Genomic DNA, 21,636 nt, shown 5'->3' with positions numbered 1-21,636 from the left:
TGGCACTTTTTATGCTTGAATGAAATTATATGTGCTTTAGGTTTTTTGTTTTGTTTTCCAGGCTGGAGCAGAAATTTCCACTGTCAATCCCGAACAGTATTCAAAACGCTTCAATGAATTTATGTCCAATATCCTGACATAGTTGTCTTCCTGTTGTTGGCAGAAAAGAAGAAGGGAGAAGAATAGTAGAGGGTGGGTGGTAGTGTTTCCAGTTCTACAGGAGTGCAGCCCAGTCTGCTGGATATGATATTCTGTGAGTGTGTAATGACAGTCTGACCTAGCAGAAAACTAACCTCTAGATGTGGGCCTCCAAACCTGGTGGAAAATGAGACTATTACTCTCTTCTATTTTGGTTGCTATAATAAATATCCAAACATAAACCTGAGGAATAAAGTAGTGTTAAGATTTGCACTTTTCTTTGAAAAGCATCAGTCTCCAAATGATCAGATGTTAATGTGAACACATAACAGAAGATATAAATGATGGTTTCCTTCAATTGAACTATGGCTGCTTATTCAAAACAAATTCCCTTTGTTGCTTTCTCTAAGGATTGGACAAGAGATTACTTGTCATTTCAAGGACAAGAACTGTTACAGTGATTAAGGAAAGCCATTTAAGTTAGTTGAACAAACTTTTTACTTCTGGTCTTTTGATATCCCACTTTCTTTTTGCATTGTTATTTCAAAACAAGATGAGAATATGAGGGAATTAGATGGCTGCTTAAAATTTTATGCAATCAAGGGAGGGAAAAAAACAGTTTCAGAAGAATCCACATTTCTAATGAAATATGATACAATATCTTGGTGGAGATCATGAAGAGGTGAGGTAACTTTATGCAGATACATTTGTACTGAGTTGGATTACAACTTGGATTAAGTTATCTCTAATTTAATGATCTACCAGAGCTAAATTATTCATGGTTCAAACTTTTATACCTTGATCTGGTTGTAAATGCTGTAAAATGATATTTTCCTGTTTTAAAAAAGGTACCACTTCTTTGTAAAATCTTATGCTGTGAACCATTGTGTTAGAAATATTAGCTTTTGATCATTCCATTGGGGAAGAATCTAGTCTCAGAATATGGGGAAAATATAATGAATTGTTGAAGGTGACTGCTCTTAACCACTAGGACAGATTGTTCTGCTAATCCAGATTTTTGGAATAAATTGCACTAGCTCAGTTTTCTTAAAAGGATCCAAACTGTTCTTGCCTCATTTGAATTACAACTTTTTCTTGTAATCTGCAGACTAATGTTGGATTTCACCACCGTTCTTGTCAAAACTGAAGATTTTGAATTCATTGATACCATTTTTTCAGTATTCTTCTTGTGAGGATGGGTTGTTTATAGGTGTTTTTTTAAAAGAGGGATTTGGCAAATTATGAACCATCAACTTGCAATCAAGACACTTTGCTTACTCTTTCTGAATGTGTTTCTTACACATGCTTTTTGTGTGTGTGTATGTGATTGTTGGGGTGTTAATGTCCTGTGCCTTCTGCTTTGTGGATTCTATCTTTTTTGGGAATAAGGTAAATATTTTTTTTCTTCATTGTCCTCAAGTATGCGTATTCTTTCAGATGGGTTTTTCACATTTATAAACAACAAAAAATTGCATAACACATTCCACGATTTCAAAGTCGTATAATAGTTTACAAGGCTTAAAAATCATGGAATATGCTGTACATACCATAAGATTTTGTTAAGGCATAAAGTAAACTATAAATGCTGCACTTAGAAATTCACTGTAAAATAGAAAATTTGGTCTACCCTGTCTTAACATGGTCATTTCATTTTCAGCTCTTTTTGTTTAATTTTGATTAAAATTGGTAAGCATTAGCCTAAAATGCTGTTTTTTTTACATTTTTTATAAATATTTGCCTACCTTAATCTATTTAGGAGTTAGTCAGTGCACAGCTTAAAAAACCACGAAAAGATATGTTGCCAGGTTGATTCATTTATTGAAGACACTTGAAGCAACCAATAATGGGCACTCAGGCAAAAAGAACAAACTCTACATCTTTGCCTCCTCTTACTTTCTCTTCTCAGTCTTCCCTGGCCTTTGCCTCTTGTCTGTATCTGTACTCTCTCCATTCCTCAATCCACTTCCATCAGAAGTTTTTCTCTTTAACACCTTTAACATCTTGTTCTTTTGTCTTCAGCTGCCTTCATCCTCTGACCAAAGCCACCCAACCCATCTAAGTTGTTACTGATTCCATTCTGGCTCATTGTTTAAAGTCCTCTTTGATGTGCATACTTTGTGCTTAGATCTTGAATTTGAGTTTTACTCAGATATCTCTCAAGATGATCGGGAATATATCCCTAAACACACCTTTAACTCCCCGTTTGATTTTATTTTCTGTCATACATGCCATTGACTTGTTAGTCCTTACTACTAAAATTTTGCCCACATATCCTCTTTGCCATCTCCCACTCCCATATTTGTGCCTTTTGTTATGCTGCCCTCTATTAGGAACTTTTAAGACTTTCATCTGAATTCATCTTAAAGTCTTATATCAGCAAAAGTATAACTGGCTTTTGCCTCTAGTCCCATTTTATCCTTTTTCTATTCTATTAACTTAATATTCAGCCTCTGAGTTCTGCCCTGGGGTGGTGCTTAGATCCATATGACACTTGGATCTACATACTGTTGTGGAATTTTTCCCTCTCAATATTTTTTTAATAGAAAAATAGTTCAATGATTTGAAATCTTCAAAAGGTACAGAAAAAGCCTAGTGGGGAGGTCAAGAGGGATGTTTTCAGTCTTTTTAATTCAGGTTTCCCCAAATCAAATATCACTGAGATGCTCTAGTTTACAACTCCACAAAACATGGGATTTGTAGGCATTATACGTCTGGGAGATGTCTTTTGGGGAAATTTGTTACACCCACATACGGACACTTGAAATTTACTCACTGGGAATTTCTACAACTTTTAACATTCCTGTTTCTTGCCATTCACACCCAAAATTTTAATCAGAAAATGGAATCACGTGAAAATCTTTTGTTTCCACAACACAGTATTAGAATTTTCCCCTTATGAATATTCAATTAATCTGGCAATGCAATGAGAATGATTTACACAAGAAATTCTGATCAAAGCATTGCCTGTAATGCTACAAGAGGTGTGTGAGAAAAGGAACACATACCAACTCTTCAGAGTATTGTTAGTTTTGACAGAACATCTGTGATTAAACGTAGACCTGATCAGTCTTTTGCTCTTCCTTCCTTGTTCCTATTTTCTATATCAGTACTTCCTTCCTGCCTGATATCCTTAATCAAATAGCTCCTGCATATTTTCCCTGTAACTCTAAGGATAGCACTGGCAATGCAGTTTTATTTCCAATTCAGTATGTCCAAGAGACTTTTTAAAACTCATTTATTTGCTTTTCTGCCCCAAGTTTCATTCCTCTAAATGGCATGCATATTAGCACAATTTATCCATCAGTTTAGTCTGAAAATTGTCCCCATCCTTTGTTTTGTTGCAGAAGAGCCCATATTGGATCAGAAGCAGATGAATACTAAACTATTTGGAGATTTAGCAGAAATGTATGGCCATTGGTGCATAGAACTGCAATCTTTTTAGATCAAGAACTTTGTTTGGAAATCAAACAGATTTCTTGTTCACCAATTCATGCAAGGGAATGTCAAGTCACTCTTTTTCTTCCCAGTCTGCATCTTGTTACAGTTTCAATGATCCCAAGTTATAGCTAACACATTATAGAAAGGAAGTACTTTTTCAGTAAATCTGTGATTTATCTTTTTAAAAATATATATTTGGAGCAGTTTTATGACTTAAGAAAGTTAGTGACCTATTTGGAGGATTTTGGGGCATATGTGTTAGTCTTGTTCCCAAGTCGACTTACACATGTACATTCTCAGTTGGATCATGTCTAGCCAAAGAATGTGTGTTGTTAATAGTAGTCTTAGCTTCTTCATCTCCTGTTTTGTGGAATGTATTTCCCCAACCCAGGGTTCTCCAGATATATTATAGCAAAGTTCCCACCATTGTTAACATGCCTATTCTAGAGTGAGATGGAACTCATACTCTGTTTTTTATTCATCATCTAAAAATATTAAGGTATCTTCAGGGGGAATATAAACTAAGTTTCAGCTTTGGCTATCATGTTTGAGGATGAAAATCTCAAATTTTGTTCAGTATATAGTAACTTTCACTGCAATCATTGATGTATCCCCAGAGTCTATATTGTTAGGTGGTTACATCCAGGCAGTTAAGCTGGAATTTCCTGCACTGGAAAAAAATGTTGAATGTGGATTTTTAAGGGCTAAACTGCAGTAGATGGTGACAATCTTTAATCATGTCTGTTATGTTCATGTGTAGAGGAAGGGCTTGGGGAAGGTATCATTGAAAAGCACTCGGGTGAAAATGTTATCTTATAAACACAAATATTGATGGCTAGCTATAAGCCACATGGTCAAATAAAGTTTGCACTTCTTCATTATCTATGTCTTTGAGAACCTGGTATGAGTGTGTGCAATGCCATCCCAGGCAATCTTTCAAAATTGTATTAATTGTGAAACCATATATTATTTAAAAAGATAGAGGAAACAAGACATTTGTGTTCCAACCATTATCAATCTCTTGCTAATTGTATGCTTGAATACCATATGAATATATTCAACATAATATATATAATCATATGGCATTTAAACATAAAAGCTGGTTCATAATGGCAAGCAGGCAATTACAAATTTGAATCTCCAACTAATAAAAAATAATTTAGGTTTTTCATACCTTTTTTAAAATAAAATTTTGAAGTCAATGTGCTTATAAAGTATGAGATACTGTTTTGAAATGCATGTATGTTAACAAGGTGTGAAGTCTCTCAGGTGGGTTAAACAAAATAAAAATGAATTTTTTTGTGTAAAACTGCTCTCAGGGTTTTATTTTTCTCCTCAAAATAGTTGGAAGAATGAAGAAGTTGTTTAGCTTAAAAGGCTTGACTGGGTGAGTGCTAGTTGTGATTCTTGGGTGCAATATCACACGATCATTTCAATCTTTTACTAGGTTTTCCATCTACTTGCATGCCAGATGCTGGCAGTGAAGGTTATAAATAGCAATCTTGTGAGTAGGGATACAGAGACTATCGTAATTGCAAGCTGGTTGTCAAACACCCAAATCACAATTATGGGACTATGGGGACACTACAATGGCCACAACTTTAAGGAGAGTTAATAATCACTGAGTCAGTAACTGAGGATTAGCTGCATATTCCCAAGTAAGCCAAGAATATATCCACAAAATTGTGTTCAGTTTATTTGCAAATGGGTTTACCCATGCATTTATAAGGTCCATTGATCCAGTTGTGTTCACTTAACCCATTAATAAGATTTCTCTCTAAATGCTGGCCTTCTGCTTTAATAAAACAAGAAAAAAAGACCCCCTCATTTGAAAACTACAGCTATTTATTACTTTCAAAAGAACTTTAACAACAAACTGAAATCAACAGCTTAGTCTAGAAAAAAGTCCTACTGAAATGACTAAAAGGTTTAAGGGTACCACCTATCTCTGCTTATTTTATAATGCAGCATTTGGGGGTTTCAATGTTATATATTGTCTAGTGTTCTAGACAATAGAGATTTTTCATTTAAATAGGAAGTGTGTTTGGAAAGCTAAATATGAGCTGTCTTATGGTAGGTCCAAGAGATATACAAAATATCTTTAACTGAAGTTTTAAACATGTATTGAAAAGTGAAAGCAAATAAGTCAGGCTCCAAGCATATAAAAAAATTCAGTTATGAACATTTGAAATTAAGGTCTTTGGTTGAGTTTAGCTCAACAACCATTACCTTGGCCTTGTCATCATCTTTTTTGGGTGTACATTAACTGTGCAACTTATAGATGTACAGTATTTGGGCCAAAATTGGGATGCACCACTACCCATGAGCAGCTCCTCAGTGACTACCTTGCCACTACTATCTAAACTCAAAGGTATGTTTTCTTCAGCAGTCTCCAGCTGGCATGAAAGAGATGACCAAGTCAGATATGAATCACTTTTGCTCAGTTTAGATTTGATCTCACACTGAATATCTCTTGCAATCCTACTCAAGTCCATGGAATAAGACACACTGAATTTGGCAGGACTTTTCTCAGGTTACATCAACAGCAGTATTTTGCATTAAAAAAAAATGCCGATTTTGGTGGATGCCATTTTTTTAACGTTTATAATTTATAGATCAATTTTGGTAAGACAGCCAGATTACATTATTACATAATTGTCTGAAAATTATCCTCTTCAGAACAATCCTTTATCTTTGATTTTAAACAAATCAAAATATATACAGCTTCTACATAAAAATGAAAAAGTTGTGGTTTTAGAAAAAAAAGTTTATTCCATTAACAGTACACTATTTCTTATCTTGAGATATTGGTTTTCTTAGTAGGACTTTAACTTAATCCATGCGAGCTTTCAGTGTCCGGGTAGTTATTTTGTCTTTCTCACTGGTAAAAAGAGAAAAGGGAGGGAATCAAGATGAGAATTGTACTAGTTAATCCTCTACTTCCAAATAGCAATTTAATGACTGTTCAGATTTATAACAGCCTCAGAAATAGTTATTTATACCTGCAATGCCTTTCCAGCCATCGTGAAATGTCAAGCCACACTCCTCTCTGTCACATGACTGCATTTCAGGCATTATGACTGGCTGCAGCTTCCTGCCATCATATAACTAATTTGTGATATTTTTTGCTGATTTCACCAAAAACTACAACTGCTTAATGATTGCCATAAAAACAGTAGTAAAATCAGCCTGTCACGAGGGTGCATCAACCTATAACCATCATCACTTAAAACCAAAATTCCAGTCCCAATTGCAGTCAAGTCAAGAATTATCTCTTGTCTAACAGTTAAATCCGATTTTATCCACCAACAGGTAAAAAAGATATCTACAACCATAACTGTTTTCTCAAGGTTACCCATAATAACAACACTAGACCCAGAAGGCAGGACAAATGAATTGGGAAAATAATTTCACTGGCTTAACCTTGCTTGCTGCCAATTACAGTTATTGTCTTTTCAGGCTAGCCATGAAAATTAACCAGAGAGATACTGTCCCACATAATTTTTTTCGAACTGATCTTTACCCACTCAGTTTCTACTTACATCACGTGCACTATCACTCCCATACCAGACACAGCATCTCTGTCCACAGCATTGAGCATGGACTGTCCTATGGTTTCAAAGAGGTGATCAGGTTCCTGCATCAAAAAAAAAGTTCACTTTAATTTAGAGAGTTATTTTTAAGCATTAAGCAAACTTAAGTGAATGTATTGAGTATAAAAAGAATGTAGACTGAAACAATACAGCTATATTGCCCCTTTGAAAGTCCCTAAAAACAAGTTTGATGAAGATGGAGAGGGAGAGGAATTACATATTAGATCTCTATTAAGGTATTTACAGAGAATGTATGAATATGGCTATGAAGCTTCTCATACAAGTTCTCTCTAGGCCATATCAATATATTCATGCATTCAGCATGTAGGGGTACAGCAGAATTCTAAGCAAAGCAGCATATGAACAAACGATTTTAAACTGAAATATAATTTCTGTGCTGAGGAGAGGTTTATAAAGTGAAAAATACTGGGAAGAACTTGTACATGTGCCCTAAAGCCCTATTAACATCTACTTTTTGAAGTCCAGAGACTGGCTTTTATTAAAAGTGTTATTTAAAGTAGTAACCCTGCTATATTACTTATGACTAGCTCTATATTTTCCTTACCATGTCTGGCTCCCAAAGAGACTCACACATGCCATACATTTGCTCTGTACAGGTCCCACTGACCACAAAATCATCTGTTATCATCGGACAACCAATCAAGTCTAAGGAGCAGATAAAGGGTTCATAAGTGACTGGATTTAATCCAGCAATTACAGGTTCTGTATAATAAGGTCCAAACCTGAAAGCAACAAGAAAAGAAAATAATTACAATTAACTACATTTTTAAATTATAAATTTTCCTTGGCATGACTAGGAAAAGGTTTAAGATATGTCCACAATTTGTCTATCTCTAATACTAAGAAGCTGGGGAAAAATCCTCATCAGTTTTGAAGAGTACCTACTACCATCTTGAGCAGAGAAGTACCATGTTTTTCAGAATATAAAATGCACCTTAATTTTGGGAGAGTAAGACAAGGGGAAAAAAGTTTCTGCCTCTGCCTACCAGCATCCATCTGGCTAGCATCCTTGCAACAAACAGCAAATGGCCCGGTTAGTTTCAGCATGCTAATGCAGCCTGATTCAGCAACAGCAGTGATTGGCGGGTGGAATACCCCCAATCAGCTGCGGGGATTGCCACACACCATCACTGTCTCTGTGCCTCGCATTTTTGGGTGGTTCCAGGTGGTGAGGATCCCCACTTCCACTCGGATTTTGATAATGAGCTTTTTATCTATTTAAAACAAATCCTATCACCTTACACGTATTTAACTGGAGGGGGTGGGGTGGGGTATGATTTTCATGGAGGCAGAAGAGGGACTTGGCACCAAAGGCTCCACTCCCGAGACACCCCATCTTCCTACCTATAACCGTAGGCATTTAAAGCCTGGCTTTCTCGCAGCAAGGCTCCAACAAGGAGCCTTCGGTCCCAAATCCCTCTTCTGCTCCCATAAAAATCATACCCCACCCCACTCTATCCAGTTAAATATGAATAGGGTGATAAGGTTTATATTAAATAGATAAAAAGCTCATTATCAAAATCTGAGTGGAAGTGAGGATTCCTGCCTCCTAGAACTACCCGAAAATGTGACGCACGGAGCAGGTAAGTGGGGCTACATTCGGAGTATAAGACGCACCCAGATTTTCACTCCAAAAAAAGATGTGTCTTATACTCCAAAAAATACGATATTGCTATTTAATTGCAACTGATAGAAACTAGAGTTCAACTAAATCTGAAGGAGCAAAAACAACCTGCTTATTTAGCAATAATCCTGATGCAAATCAATTATTCAGGAAGCAAATCCTGAGATGGAAAAGTCTCATAAAATAATTAATGAATCTGTATGCTCCATACAGCCATGATTAAAACCAATGATTCTGTTAGTGCTAGGTAAGAAACACACCAATTTTGATATTTATACCTTAATCTATGTATCACAGGGATCTTAAACTTTGCAATAATGCAAACAAAGTGAGGAGTAAAGCCTAGAATACGTTCTGACATTTTGTCTATATGAGCCTTGCTAAATTTTAAAAATTAGTGCCCATCCAAGTAAGTTGTTCCTGACCCCTTCCCTGATTCTCAGTTCAAAAATAATTGCCTTATCAAATCTATTACTGAAATTTATTTTTTAATAACACTATTTCCAGATATCATGAATGCTTGACTCTTTACCGTCTTTCATATAGGAGATTAGACACCATGCTCATTAGGGTCTGCGGCTTAATTTGCCTCCCTTCCTTCAGTTCATAGAGATTTAGTCGAAATCTGAGCCTTTGAGCACTGTAAGAGGAAAAACAAAAGTTTCAAATCCACTTTAAGGCAAAATGATCATTCTCTTCTATTTACCATCCAAGTGGCACAGAAGTATAGTTTAAAACCTACTAGCTGTCTGTAAGTACCGTATTTTTCGAAGTATGATGCACCAGAGTATAAGATGCAGCAAGGTTTTGAAGAGGCAAATAAAAAAAAGTAGGTAGGTAGATAGAGAGGGAGAGAAAGAGAGAGAAATACAGTAGGTTTGTTTGTTTTGTTTTTTTGTTTTATTGGATTTATATGCCACCCTTCTCCCAAAGGACTCAGGGTGGCGTACAGCATTAAAAAACACATATTACAAAAGTTAAAAGGAAATTAGAAACAATCCAAAAAACAAACCCAATTAATAAGGTAGATAGGTAGATAAAGGGATAGAGAGAGAGAAATAGAGAGATAGAGAAATACAGTAGGTAGGTAGGGGGAGAGAGAATGTAGGCAGGTAGGTAGAGGGATAGAGAGAGAAATAGAGAAATACAGTAGGTAGGTAGGTAGGTAGGGAGAGAGGGAGAGGGAGAGGGAGAGGGAGAGGGAGAGGGAGAGAGAGAGAGAGAGAGAGAGAGAGAGAGAGAAGGTAGGTTGGGGGGGGGCAAAAACAGCCCCTTTTTATCTCATTTCTGCTCTCCCCAGCCCCCAGGAGCTCTCTGAAAGCCTCCACAAGGTTATGCACGACCATTTTGTGAAGGGGACAGGATTTCGAGAGGCAAAAATGCTATACTCAGTGTATAACACGCACCCAGATTTTCAGCCTCTTTTCTGAGGGAAAATGGTGTGTCTTATACTCTGAAAAATACGGTAATAATAAAATAGAAATGCAATGAATATGAATTGATTCAAATTTGTTATTTCCCACTAATGTGATTAACACATGTACACATTACTACATTTCTAACATCCTTTATACTTCGATCAAGGGGAAAAATAATAAACCAATAATTTGTTTTGTTAAGCAATCAATATGGCGTACCTAACTTTTCATTGTAGAATTTGAAATTCAGGGAAGCAATCTAGAGATGACTGCTTGGAGGCATTTAAAATAATAATTACTATTTAAATTGTTGTAAAGGCTAGCAACCATTGTTTAATTCTGAAAAGGACATTGAAATTTAGAATATTAAACTCACAATTCTGAATAGTTTACATTCTATTTCAAACCACATGCAGAAATGATCAGGGTGTGCACTCTCCAGATGCTTTCATTTAAAGTATGTCCCTGAGTATACAGAGACTGCAAATTTATTTTGAGTATCAGAGGAGTAAGCTTATAGCTTATTTCACATAAATATTTATCCCTGGCTACTGCGAGATGTTCTGCATTTTAGCTACTTAGAGGTTGAACTGTACAAGCACAGTTGGGACTAAGCATATGGTCATTAAACAAGCCATAACATGACTGGGGCTGATTTTACTGTGGTCCAATTTCCCCAACTGACTTTATTTGTTGGAAACTGGTGAGAAGATTACAAAACATGATTACATGACAAGATGCTGCAACTGTTCTACATGTGTTTTGGTTGCCAAGCCCCTGAACTGCAATCATATGACTGCTTATAACTTTGACCATAGATGCTAAGTCATTTTTTCCAAGAACGTTGCAACTGTGAACTATAGTTAAAAAAGTAGTCATATTGATAACTATCTGTACTTTAGGTGAAGAAAATAATTATATTGTTGATACTTTAAATCATTGTACTACCATTTCCCTGAAAATACAACAGGGGCTTATTTTCTTTTGCCCCACGAAATATGGCCTTGGGCTTATTATCAGGGAGGGCTTACTGTTTTGGGCCTGCCGGGCAGCTGCTCCCTTGTGAACTGGCTCCTGAAGAGCCAGGCACAGCCTCAGGGGTGAAGCAGCAATGAGATAACCATGCTCAGGAGCCGCCACCAGGCAAATCCCCTCTCCAGCCGGGCAGTGCCATTCACTGACCTGGGGGGTATCCCTAAGGTGCCAAGACATGTGGCGCTCTGCCCGCCCCCCAGCTCCCGCGGCTTGGCACATTCGGGATACCCCTAGGTCAGTGATGGCGAACCTATGGCACGCGTGCCAAAGGTGGCACGCGGAGCCATTTGTCAGGGCACGCACTGCCCTGTCAGCTGGCCAGCACGCATGCGCGCGCTGGCCAGCTGAGTTCACCTTTTTAAAAGCTATTTTTCACCTTCCCCAGGCTCCAGAGGCTTATAGGAGCCTGGGGAGGGCGAAAAGAGCCTCTTCCCCCCCCCCCCGGAGGCTTCAGGGACCATCCGGAGGCTTCCCTGAAGCCTTCGGAGCGCTTAAAACCACCCTCCGAGCAAACTGGAAGTGACTTCCAGGTTGCTCGGAGGGTCGTTTTAAGCGTTCCGAAGGCTTCAGGGACCATCTGGAGGCTTCCCTGACGCCTTTGGAGCACTTAAAACGACCCTCCGAGCAAACCGGAAGTCACTTCCGGTTTGCTCGGAGGGTGGTTGTAAGCGTTCCGAGGGCTTGGTGAGGGTGCGGGTGGAACAGGCGCTCGCGCCACCCCCCTCTCCAGCCGGGCAGAGCTCCATGCACTGACCTAGGGGGTATCGCGAATGTGCCAAGCCGCGGGAGCTGGGGGGCGGGCAGAGTGCCACATGGCTTGGCACCTTAGGGATACCCCCTAGGTCAGGGGTGGCGAACAAGTTCGACAAAAAGAGCCAAAATTTTAAACTGTGAGAGTCAGAGAGCCACACCACGCGCTCCCTTTCGGCGCTAAACCCGGAAGTACGGTCTTGCCCCGCCCCTGGCGACGCGACGACGCTTGCCTGCGCTCCACCAGCTCGGCTGGGAACGGAGACGTTTCCTCAGCGGAGCGGAGCGCCTGAAAGGGACGCAGGCTCAGCCTGCCAGGCTGCCACCACTCCACTGAAGACATTGCTGAGCAAAGAAACGTCTCCGTTCCCAGCCGAGCTGGTGGAGCGCAGGCAAGCGTCGTCGCGTCGCCAGGGGCGGGGCAAGGCCATACTTCCGGGTTTAGCGTCGAAAGGGAGCGCGCGATCCGGGTTTAGCGCCGAAAGGGACAAAATCCAAACTTGGCAAAGAGCCACAGTATACAAAATAATGATAAGAGGCAAAGAGCCGCATTCATTTTGGCCGAGAGCCGCGTGTTCGCCACCCCTGCCCTAGGTCAATGAATGGTGCTCTGCCCGGCTGGAGAGGGGATTTGCCGGGCAGCTGCTCATGAGCATGATTACCTCATTGCTGCTTCGCCCCTGAGGCTGTGCCCGGCTCTTCGGAAGCCAGTTCACAAGGGAGCAGCCGCCTGGCAACTCTCCCCTCCGGCCAGGCAGAATGCCACTCCTCAACCTAGTTTTATCCCGAAGGCGGCAAGCAACGTGAACACTCCCCCCGGCTCCTGCGACTTGGCGTTTTTGGGATAACACTAGGTCAGTGAGCGGTGCTCTGCCTGGCCGGAGGGGGGGGTTGTCCAGGGGGTTTATTTTTGGGGGTGGGCTTATATTTTTGCTCACGCGAAAAATGTGGCAAGGCTTTAGTTTCGGGACAGGTCATATTTTCGGGGAAACACGGTAGACGTTAACTTGTTTCTGCAAAATCCTGATATTTAGAAGCTGTCTTCCAAGAGCCATTTTAGCCATTCTTGACTAATCCCAGAGATTCAAAATCCATCATCTAATTTACCTCCCTGCCTACCACTATAGATGTGAATAACTGGACCTAGCTTCAACTGTTCAGTAACCTGACCAATTATAACGTATTTCCCAATGTTGGAATAAGAATAAAAATAAATAAGAATAAATTAAGAAACTAGCTACAAGTTAGTTACAGCTCTTATGAATATTCTAGTTTCTTGCTTATATCTACTTAATGCAATACTTACACTGTCTGCACATCTGTGGCAAGACCAGCCAGACCAATGAATAATCTGTCTCCCATTGGAAAAATTTTCTGGAAGTCTGTAGACACCATCTGAGCTTGAATACCAAATCTGCGATCAGCTGCAATAGCCACACAGTTTTTCCCTTTCATGGCCATAACAGCCCCTCCATTATAGGACATAATAGACTAGAAAAGAAAAAAAGTTGAATTGAAATAATATGTCAAATGCAGCACTTTTTTGCTAGAAGCTATTAAGTTGCACAAATCAAGGTTTATCCTTATGAATATGAAGAACATCAGAATAAGCATATTTGAGCCACAGTGCAAAATATTCCAAAATGTAATCCCCATACCGGACACAGATAGAATGGGCTAAAAGAAATGTTCTATTTTGGTTCAGAGACTAATTTTTTCCCACTTCATTGTAATCACAGTACAAACAAACTCTAGTAAGCACTTTTTTTTCCTGGTGTTCCCATGATTTGCCTTCATCCAATTCCTAATCCATGCTCCACACAACATTACGTTGTCCTTAGCTTTCCCATTTTAAAAATATTTTTGCCCCTAAGTAACCAATTATGGATATAATCTTACAAATCCCAATACAGTTGGTGGTACTGTAAAATCACCTCATAAAAGTGGGATCAGCCTGGTGTCTATTGGCCAGTATGGGATCATATGGACACACTTCTCACTTCCAGTCCTTGGACATCATCCTCCAGAAACAGGGAGGGAGAGGGAGAGACTTCTCTCTGCTGCTTCAACCCCCACCCTATCAGTAAACTGTTACTTGAGCTATCAGCAATTTGGGCTAATCTGGATGTCTAAACCAGGAATAAATTTGGAAACCTGATGAATAAAAAGTTTCTCCTTATACTTGCCCCGTCTCCTAGCTCATGCAGCCAATACCCAGGCTGGAAAAGACAGCAGGTGAAGCCAGGACAAGTTCTAATAAATGGCCAATATTGTGGGTGTAACCATTTGACAAAACCTTATAAATTATCTGACAGAGTCCAACAGGATTAAGATGCTGCATAACTTTGCAAAATAAGTAGACAAAACTCCAGCAGTCCAGAGATCAAATGCCATTGATGGATATTAGGAAAGTGAGGAGACTCAGTATCTCCTTGCAGAGCATTATGAGAGCATTATCCTCTGGTTGCAGGACAGAATGAGAGCATTATCCTCTGGTTGCAGGACAGAATGAGAGCATTATCCTCTGGTTGCAGGACAGAACAGAAGTAATTTGGATTGGCAATGGAGACAACAGAATCTATGCCAATTTAGATTACTGCTGACTCAGAGGTGGAAGGAAAGCATTCTGTAAGGCTGAACTATAATCAAGCAGTCCCTAATTTAAATCTCTCCTGATATAAATTAACTATGGTGAACCAGTATTATCCAAATCAATATTATCAAGTCCAGAATACTTTTGATAACAATTATATTTTCCAAGCAGACTTCTCAAGAAAATAGTTAATTTTAATCCCAAGGGACTATCCATTATATAGTTATTATTTGTAATACTATTAAACCTAGTATTTACTAAATTATTTTCATATAATAGATGTCTGAGAGGGGAGATGATATTGAGGAACAATTTGAAACTTCACAAAGGAGTCTATGTGCTGATGAGTTTGAGGGACCCCCTGCTTTAAAGCACGGTGAAAAAGTCTGGCTCTTGTGCCAACCCTAACACAGATTTTAAAAAGGCCAAGTCTCAGGATTTTCAGCCTAAGACTGAAAATCAGGCTTGTCAGATGTTACATCTTTTCTATCCTGCTCTACAGAGTAGTGAGTTGGTCTCTGACAGAAAACCACTTGAAACTAGAAGCGTTGAAATGTGGATTTACAGGCGGCTGTTAAGTATAAAACTGGGCTGACAAAATCAGAAATGAGGAGGTGATAAGCCTTCTGGGAAAGCACAGGGAAATCTTCATAGCCATTAAAAAGCGAAAGTGTGAATATTTTGGACATGTGATGCAACGCCCAGAGAAATAGGGTATCCTTCCCTTAATACTCCAGGGAAAGATGGGAGGCAAAGGAGGTCCAGGCAGGAGGAGGACATCATGGCTTCAAAACCTAAGGGACTGGTTTGGGCAAAACTCAGCAGCACTTTTTCATGTGGATGGTGACAAAAATAGGATTGCCAACATGATCGCCAACGTCTCATGACGGATATGGCACAAGAAGTAATCCCAGGCGCGCAATTATTCCGCAAGGCCATGCATGCACTTTCACTATCGCCTCCATAAAAATTCAGGAAAGAAAGCAAAAACCTCCCTCCCACCCTCCCCTAATCTGCAATCAGCTTCTACAACAGACACGACTGAGAGCAAGAGCTGGGGCCACAGACCCGACGACCCCGGTATTCTCTCTCCCCCCCCCCCCCCCCGCTTTCTCTTAAGTAGACTGATCTCCGCCAAGGAAGAGAGTGGCCATTGATCCCTTCCCGGATTTAAGCTAATTCTCCTTCTGCTTTTACCCGCATCGTCTCCCCCCCCCCCTCCAACACCAAGACTCACCATGATGGAAACCTTGGGGGGGCAAAAAAAAACGCTTCCTCACGCAGCAAGACCAGCTTCCTTCCGCGGCTATAACTAAGCCCCGCCTCTACCAGGACGTAGCACTTCAACATAAGCTCCTGCGATTGGATTGCCTGCCCCTGCCAATCTAGGACCGGAGATGGGCTCTCGGTACAGGAAATGAAGAGTCATACCTGTTTTTCATAGAGATAAAATTAGAGAGTAGTTCGTTGCAGTCTATGAACACGGGGTTTGTAGCTCGAATTTTAAACGGCATTTTAAGATAATCCTTGGAAAATTCGCTCTTAGAGAAAAAAAATCGAGCTCCGATACACCTAACTTTTCTTGAAAAAAATAAACTACAAAATATGCCACTGAAAAATAAAAGATAAAAAGAAAATTATGTACTAGCTCATTTTATTATTGAAAGTCTCATTTTCTGATTCTTTGGAAATAAGGAAATTATCAATTTATTCAAAATGTTACTCTCTATATTTAATAAGCAACTCTTTCTTCACTCTACAAAGACCCTTTTAAAAACATCACTGGGAAGAAATTAAGCAACATAATACGAATCAAGTGAAGGAAAATTGGGAAGCTGGTGTGCATCTGTAGCGATCATGTTAAAAGTTGCTAGCTGCATTACATTTCTGCTAAGCCGGCACAAAGCTTGCTCAAGGTTTTGCTTTGCAACAATTCTATGCAACATTCTTTGCTTTGCAACATTTCTATGCAACAGTCTTCTGTAACATCTTTTTGTAACATGTGAACAAGCTTGCCCGGTAACACGTATACGTGACAAGTGAACAAAGCCTGCCCAGTAACAAGTGTTTTAACCATGCAATAACACGCTGTAAGATAGAAACCCTTTGTATGATTTTAATAAATACCGTCTCAATCGGCCAGCCGGGGTCTTTTCACCTCGCTGAGTTGGTTGGTGCGTTTCATCACACCATGGTGTCCGTTCTTCCTTGGCAGTACCAGACCCGCCTAACTTAGGCGCACCTCCGTGGAGGCCAATAGCCGAGCTCAGACACACCCTTGCGAGGGTCCCATAGCCTAACTCAGGCTCACCCCTGTGGGGGTTCTAATGCCTAGCTCCGGCTCACCCTTGCGAGGGTTCCAAAAGCAGACGAGGTCATTGCCGCGTGGCAGCCAGCCACGCACTCACAACTGGTGACCCCGACGTGCCGGATTGCCTTTCGGACGTCTCACGCCGAGTCCCGTGTCTACGTGTTCGGCGCCTTGATTCTCATCTTACGCACCTGACGGGCAAGCACATCGTAAGTTATGGGCTCCTCACATTCAAAGTCTCATTTTGGACATAGAAATGAGCTTTCACTTTTAATCAAGAAAGCCAATCGTCTGCAAAAAATTAACGGCACTAATGTCTATCCTCTTTCTAAATCTGATATTGATCAACTTCTTTTATATGTCTATCATCACTGCCCGGGTTATCCCGACTCTGGAACTCTCAAACGTTCCACATGGGAACGTCTCGGCTCTTATTTTCACTCTCCTCCCCGTGCCCCCTTTGCTGTTATGTCTTCCTGGCGTGCCGTTATGGCAGCCCTCAATACTGTCTATCCCAAGGATTCTTTTCCTTCTCCAACACCCCCCCCTTCTGTTTCTTCTTCTGTTAAACACTCTCTGTCTACCCCTGTAAATGTTGATTCTCCCCCTCCCTATCCTTCACCCACGGCTCCCGATTACCCCCCTCCTCTCCTTTCTCCTTCTTCTGTCCCTTGCCTCCCCTCTCCCTCCCAGGGCGGTCACGTTTCCTCCCTTCTCCGTTCCCATTCCTTTTCCCTTGACTCCTCCGATCTCCCTGCCGCCTATCCTCTTACCTTTGTGCCGGGCGCCCCCGGCCCCCCTGTCCATTCTAACATTGAACTGCGTGTTTTAAAAAATCTAAAAGAATCAGTTAATGCCTATGGTTTACAGTCTCGCTATACTCAAGGCTTGTTAGATTCTCTTGTGTCTGCCACCACGGCAATGCTTGTGTATGATTGGAAAACTTTGTTTTCTATGTTAATGACTCCTGCTCAATACGTTGTCTGGTTGTCTGAATATGAAAAACTAGTGGATGCTGAAGTCCTTAAAGGGCTTCCAGCACAAGTTACTGTTGACCATCTTAAAGGCACGGGCGCATTTTCCACTCTTATTCAACAGCAAAATTGTCCTCGCCGCGCTCTTGCCTTGATTCATTTATTGGCTATGTCTGCTTTAAAACGAGTGGATGACTCTTCCACTGAAGCCACTCAAGCCTTTTTGAAAATTATGCAAGAACCTCATGAATCATATTCCTCCTTTATTAATCGTTTGCAGACTGCCTTAGAACGACAAATTGATAATGAAGCTGCGAGGAAAGAACTTTTGATAAAATTGGCTTATTCTAATGCAAATGAGGATTGCCAGAAAGTTTTACAACCTGTCGCCAATAAACCTGGCGTGACTATCGCTGAGTTTTTGCAACTTTGTCGTGTTATTGGTACGACGTCTCACACAATGGGCGCTCTCGCTGCGGCCATCTCCTCCTCCATTTCTACTGCTCTCCCACCCCCTGCTACGCCATCTGATGCACTTGCTCTCTCTCGCCCAGGCAACTGTCATAATTGCGGAAAGCCTGGCCACTTTAAAAATCAATGCCGCTTGCCTGGCGGTGGAGGCCAACCGAGGGGCTCTCGGGGTACACCCCCCAACCCTACGGTGAAGCCAAAAACCATCTGCCCTCGCTGTCGCAAAGGCTTTCATTGGGCTTCGCAATGCCGTGTTAATCCCCCTCCCGCGACCCCTCACTCGGGAAACTAATTTCGGGGTCCTCAGCTAACCCCACTCCAAAGGCTGATCCTCCTCTTTTGTCTATTGCTTCTCGGCACTCTTTGGTACATGCTCCGTCCCCTGATATGCTTTCCTCACCCACCGCCTATCCGGTGGCGCTTTCTGAAGCATTTACTTATGATGATCCTGGCTCAGTTTTTACCCTCCCACTGTCAGTTACTTTATTGACTCCACTTTCGCCTTCTCAACCACTTTTGCTCATGCCTAACTCCACCCTCATCCTCGAAGGTGTGGTTTCTGCTCCTTTTCTTTATGACTCCTCCTCCTTAAAAAATATTTCTCTCGCTGGCATCGGAGACCGATGCTTCCACCTAGCGGCTGATACTATAGTTGCAACTCTTTTAATTCTGCCTTCTTCTGATAATTCTTCCATCTATGCTTTACATCAACCTGTCCAATCTAATAAGCCTCTGCTTACTGTTTCTCTTAATGGACGTCCTTTTACAGGACTGGTCGATACTGGAGCTGACGTCTCTGTCATCCAACAATCTGAATGGCCTTCCTCCTGGCCTTTGCTTGATTCTCCTTCAGTGCAAGGTGTGGGCGGAGCCCAATCGGCCAAGGTTAGCACCAAGTGGCTTTTCGCATCTATTACTCATTCTTCTCTTACTGCTTATATTAAACCTTATGTTCTACCTTTATTCATTAATCTTTGGGGACGTGACTTGCTTTCTCAACTTAATGCTACCTTGAACATTCCTTAACATCATGTCACTATTTTCTCTTAAGCTTTCGCTTGAAACTAATATCCCAATTTGGATTGATCAATGGCCTCTTCCCATTGATAAATTACAGGCCCTTCATGTATTGGTGGATGAACAGTTGCAATTAGGCCATATTGAACCATCCACCAGTCCTTATAATACACCTGTATTTGTTATTAAAAAGAAAAATGGGAAGTACCGCCTCCTTCAAGACCTCAGGGCGGTAAATTTGATTTTGCAACCTATGGGGGCGCTTCAATGTGGACTCCCAAATCCAAATTTAATTCCACAAGATTTTGATCTTGTTGTTATTGACTTAAAAGACTGTTTTTTCTCTATTCCATTGCATCCTGAGGATAGACTTCTTTTTGCCTTCACCATACCTGAATATAATAATTCTAAACCAACTGCTCGATACCAATGGAAATCTCTACCTCAAGGTATGATGAATTCTCCCACAATGTGTCAATACTATGTTGATAAAATTTTACAACCTTTTCGCCACAAGCACCCTACATTTTTGATCTACCACTACATGGACGACATTTTACTGGCAGCTGAAGGACCTAAAGGTACAGTATCAAAAACATTACCTCAATTACAATCTTTGTTACATGCAGCAGGCCTTCACATAGCTCCAGAAAAAATTCAGCACCAATATCCAATGCAATATTTAGGTCACAAAGTAATTGCATCTGCTGCAGCACCCATATTACCACGTTTAACACTTCCCCCTGACCCCACATTGGTTCAGCTACAACAGTATTTGGGAACTCTTAATTGGGCTAGACCATATTTATCCCTTTCCACAAATGATCTTTCCCCCTTGTTTCAAGGCTTGGTAGGCCTTAAACATCCTTCTGATACCATACATTTGAATCAGCAGCAACTTGATTCTTTGGAAAAGATCAACCATATATTGCAAACTATATGGGTGGATAGAGCGCTCCCACACACTCCCCTTTCATTAGCTCTTCTTACAACTCCTCAACTTTTGACAGGGATCATCATACAAGTAGTGCTGACCCCAAAACCTAAACTTTATATTTTAGAATGGTTACATCTAGCACATACACCTCGCAATTCACTCACACCCAGAGCAGCCCAAATGGCTTTACTCATTGAAAAAGCACGAAGAAGAACCCGTGCCTTAATGGGAATGGATTTTGTTACGCTTTACCTCCCTTTCAAGTTATCTCAATGGGAACCTCTTTTTCAAAATTCTACTCTTCTCCAAGATGCACTCACGGAATGGCCTGGTCAAATTTCATGTCATCTGCCAGCTGACCCAAGGCTACAAGTTATTAAGACCATTCCGATACAATTTTTTACACCAATAACATCACAACCCATCAAAGATGCGTTAACCGTATTCACAGATGGGTCCAAAAATCATGGTGCATGTACTTGGAATACACAACAGATATGGCATAAGAAATTGACTAATACACAAACATCTGCACAACAGGCTGAATTGGCAGCTTTTATTCTAGCTTTGGAATTATTTTCTTCCAAACCTCTAAATATCATCACAGACAGTCTGTATGTTGCTCAATTAACTTTACACATTTTTGATGCCTATATCTCACCCTCTTTAACACCTTCCCTTTTGATGTTGTTTACACAATTGCAAACAGCACTACACGCAAGGACTAAACCTTTGTTTGTAGCACACATTCGTAGTCATCAGCATCTGCCTGGGTTCCTATCTGAAGGAAATCACATGGCAGACGAGGCCTGCAAAATGATGCCTCTAACTATTGTTTCACCTCAGCCTGCCCCATTAACAGCAGGTGAAAGTCACACCTTTTTTCATCAAAACAAAAAAGCCTTGATGAAGCAATTTGGCATATCAATGGCAGAAGCAACTGCCATTATTCAACAATGCCCCACGTGTAGTCTCCAAGCTAATAATATCCCGCAAGGAGTAAATCCAAGGGGTACTGAGGCTTGTGAAACTTGGCAAATGGATGTCACTCAGTATTTTCCCTTTGCCCCATGGAAATACCTTCACGTTTCTGTGGACACTTTTTCGGGTTTTATTATGGCAACCCCGCAAAGGGGTGAGAATACCAAGCAAACAATTAATCACTGCATTCGATCTTTCGCAACATTGGGGTGTCCAAAAATTTTAAAAACTGATAATGGTCCTGCTTATACCTCCTCTGCTTTTGCTGAATTTTGTTATAGGTGGTCCATTATTCACAAATTTGGAATTCCTTTTAATTCAAAAGGACAAGCAAT

General features: G+C 40.6%; 2 protein-coding genes across 5 annotated transcripts in view; one reads left to right on the top strand and one right to left on the bottom strand.

Moving 5' to 3' along the window:
* Positions 1 to 4,870, top strand: part of PIP4K2B (phosphatidylinositol-5-phosphate 4-kinase type 2 beta) — a 44,769-nt gene extending 39,899 nt beyond the window's left edge. For 3 of the 4 annotated variants that reach the window (XM_081969787.1, XM_081969786.1, XM_081969785.1), the window contains one exon: positions 62 to 4,870. In XM_081969787.1, coding sequence (XP_081825913.1) covers positions 62 to 142 — 81 coding nt within the window. In that variant the 3' untranslated portion in view covers positions 143 to 4,870. The remainder of the gene's footprint in view (positions 1 to 61) is intronic. The other variant, XR_014176738.1, reaches the window with a different exon arrangement.
* Positions 4,871 to 6,328: 1,458 nt separating this feature from the next.
* On the bottom strand, positions 6,329 to 15,981 carry PSMB3 (proteasome 20S subunit beta 3). Its single transcript, XM_081971033.1, has 6 exons — positions 15,848 to 15,981; positions 13,324 to 13,508; positions 9,347 to 9,454; positions 7,735 to 7,912; positions 7,119 to 7,213; positions 6,329 to 6,457 (listed from the first exon to the last, which is right to left on the bottom strand). Exons 1-6 carry the CDS (start codon positions 15,848 to 15,850, stop codon positions 6,409 to 6,411), a joined length of 618 nt encoding a protein of 205 aa, XP_081827159.1. The 5' UTR covers positions 15,851 to 15,981; the 3' UTR covers positions 6,329 to 6,408.
* Positions 15,982 to 21,636: the final 5,655 nt, after the last annotated feature.

This window comes from Natrix helvetica (assembly GCF_964273705.1).
Source record: "Natrix helvetica genome assembly, chromosome: Z".
NCBI lineage: Eukaryota > Metazoa > Chordata > Lepidosauria > Squamata > Natricidae > Natrix > Natrix helvetica.
The sequence above is the reverse complement of the archived record's forward strand: the minus strand, read 5'-3'. Positions and strand labels throughout refer to the sequence as shown.

Coding starts and splice junctions, on each gene's coding strand:
- PSMB3 (XM_081971033.1), bottom strand. Junction 7,214..7,734: donor CTCTTTGGGAGCCAGACATG/GTAAGGAAAATA, acceptor TTTTTGATGCAG/GAACCTGATCACCTCTTTGA. Junction 6,458..7,118: donor GGAGTGATAGTGCACGTGAT/GTAAGTAGAAAC, acceptor TCTTTTTACCAG/TGAGAAAGACAAAATAACTA.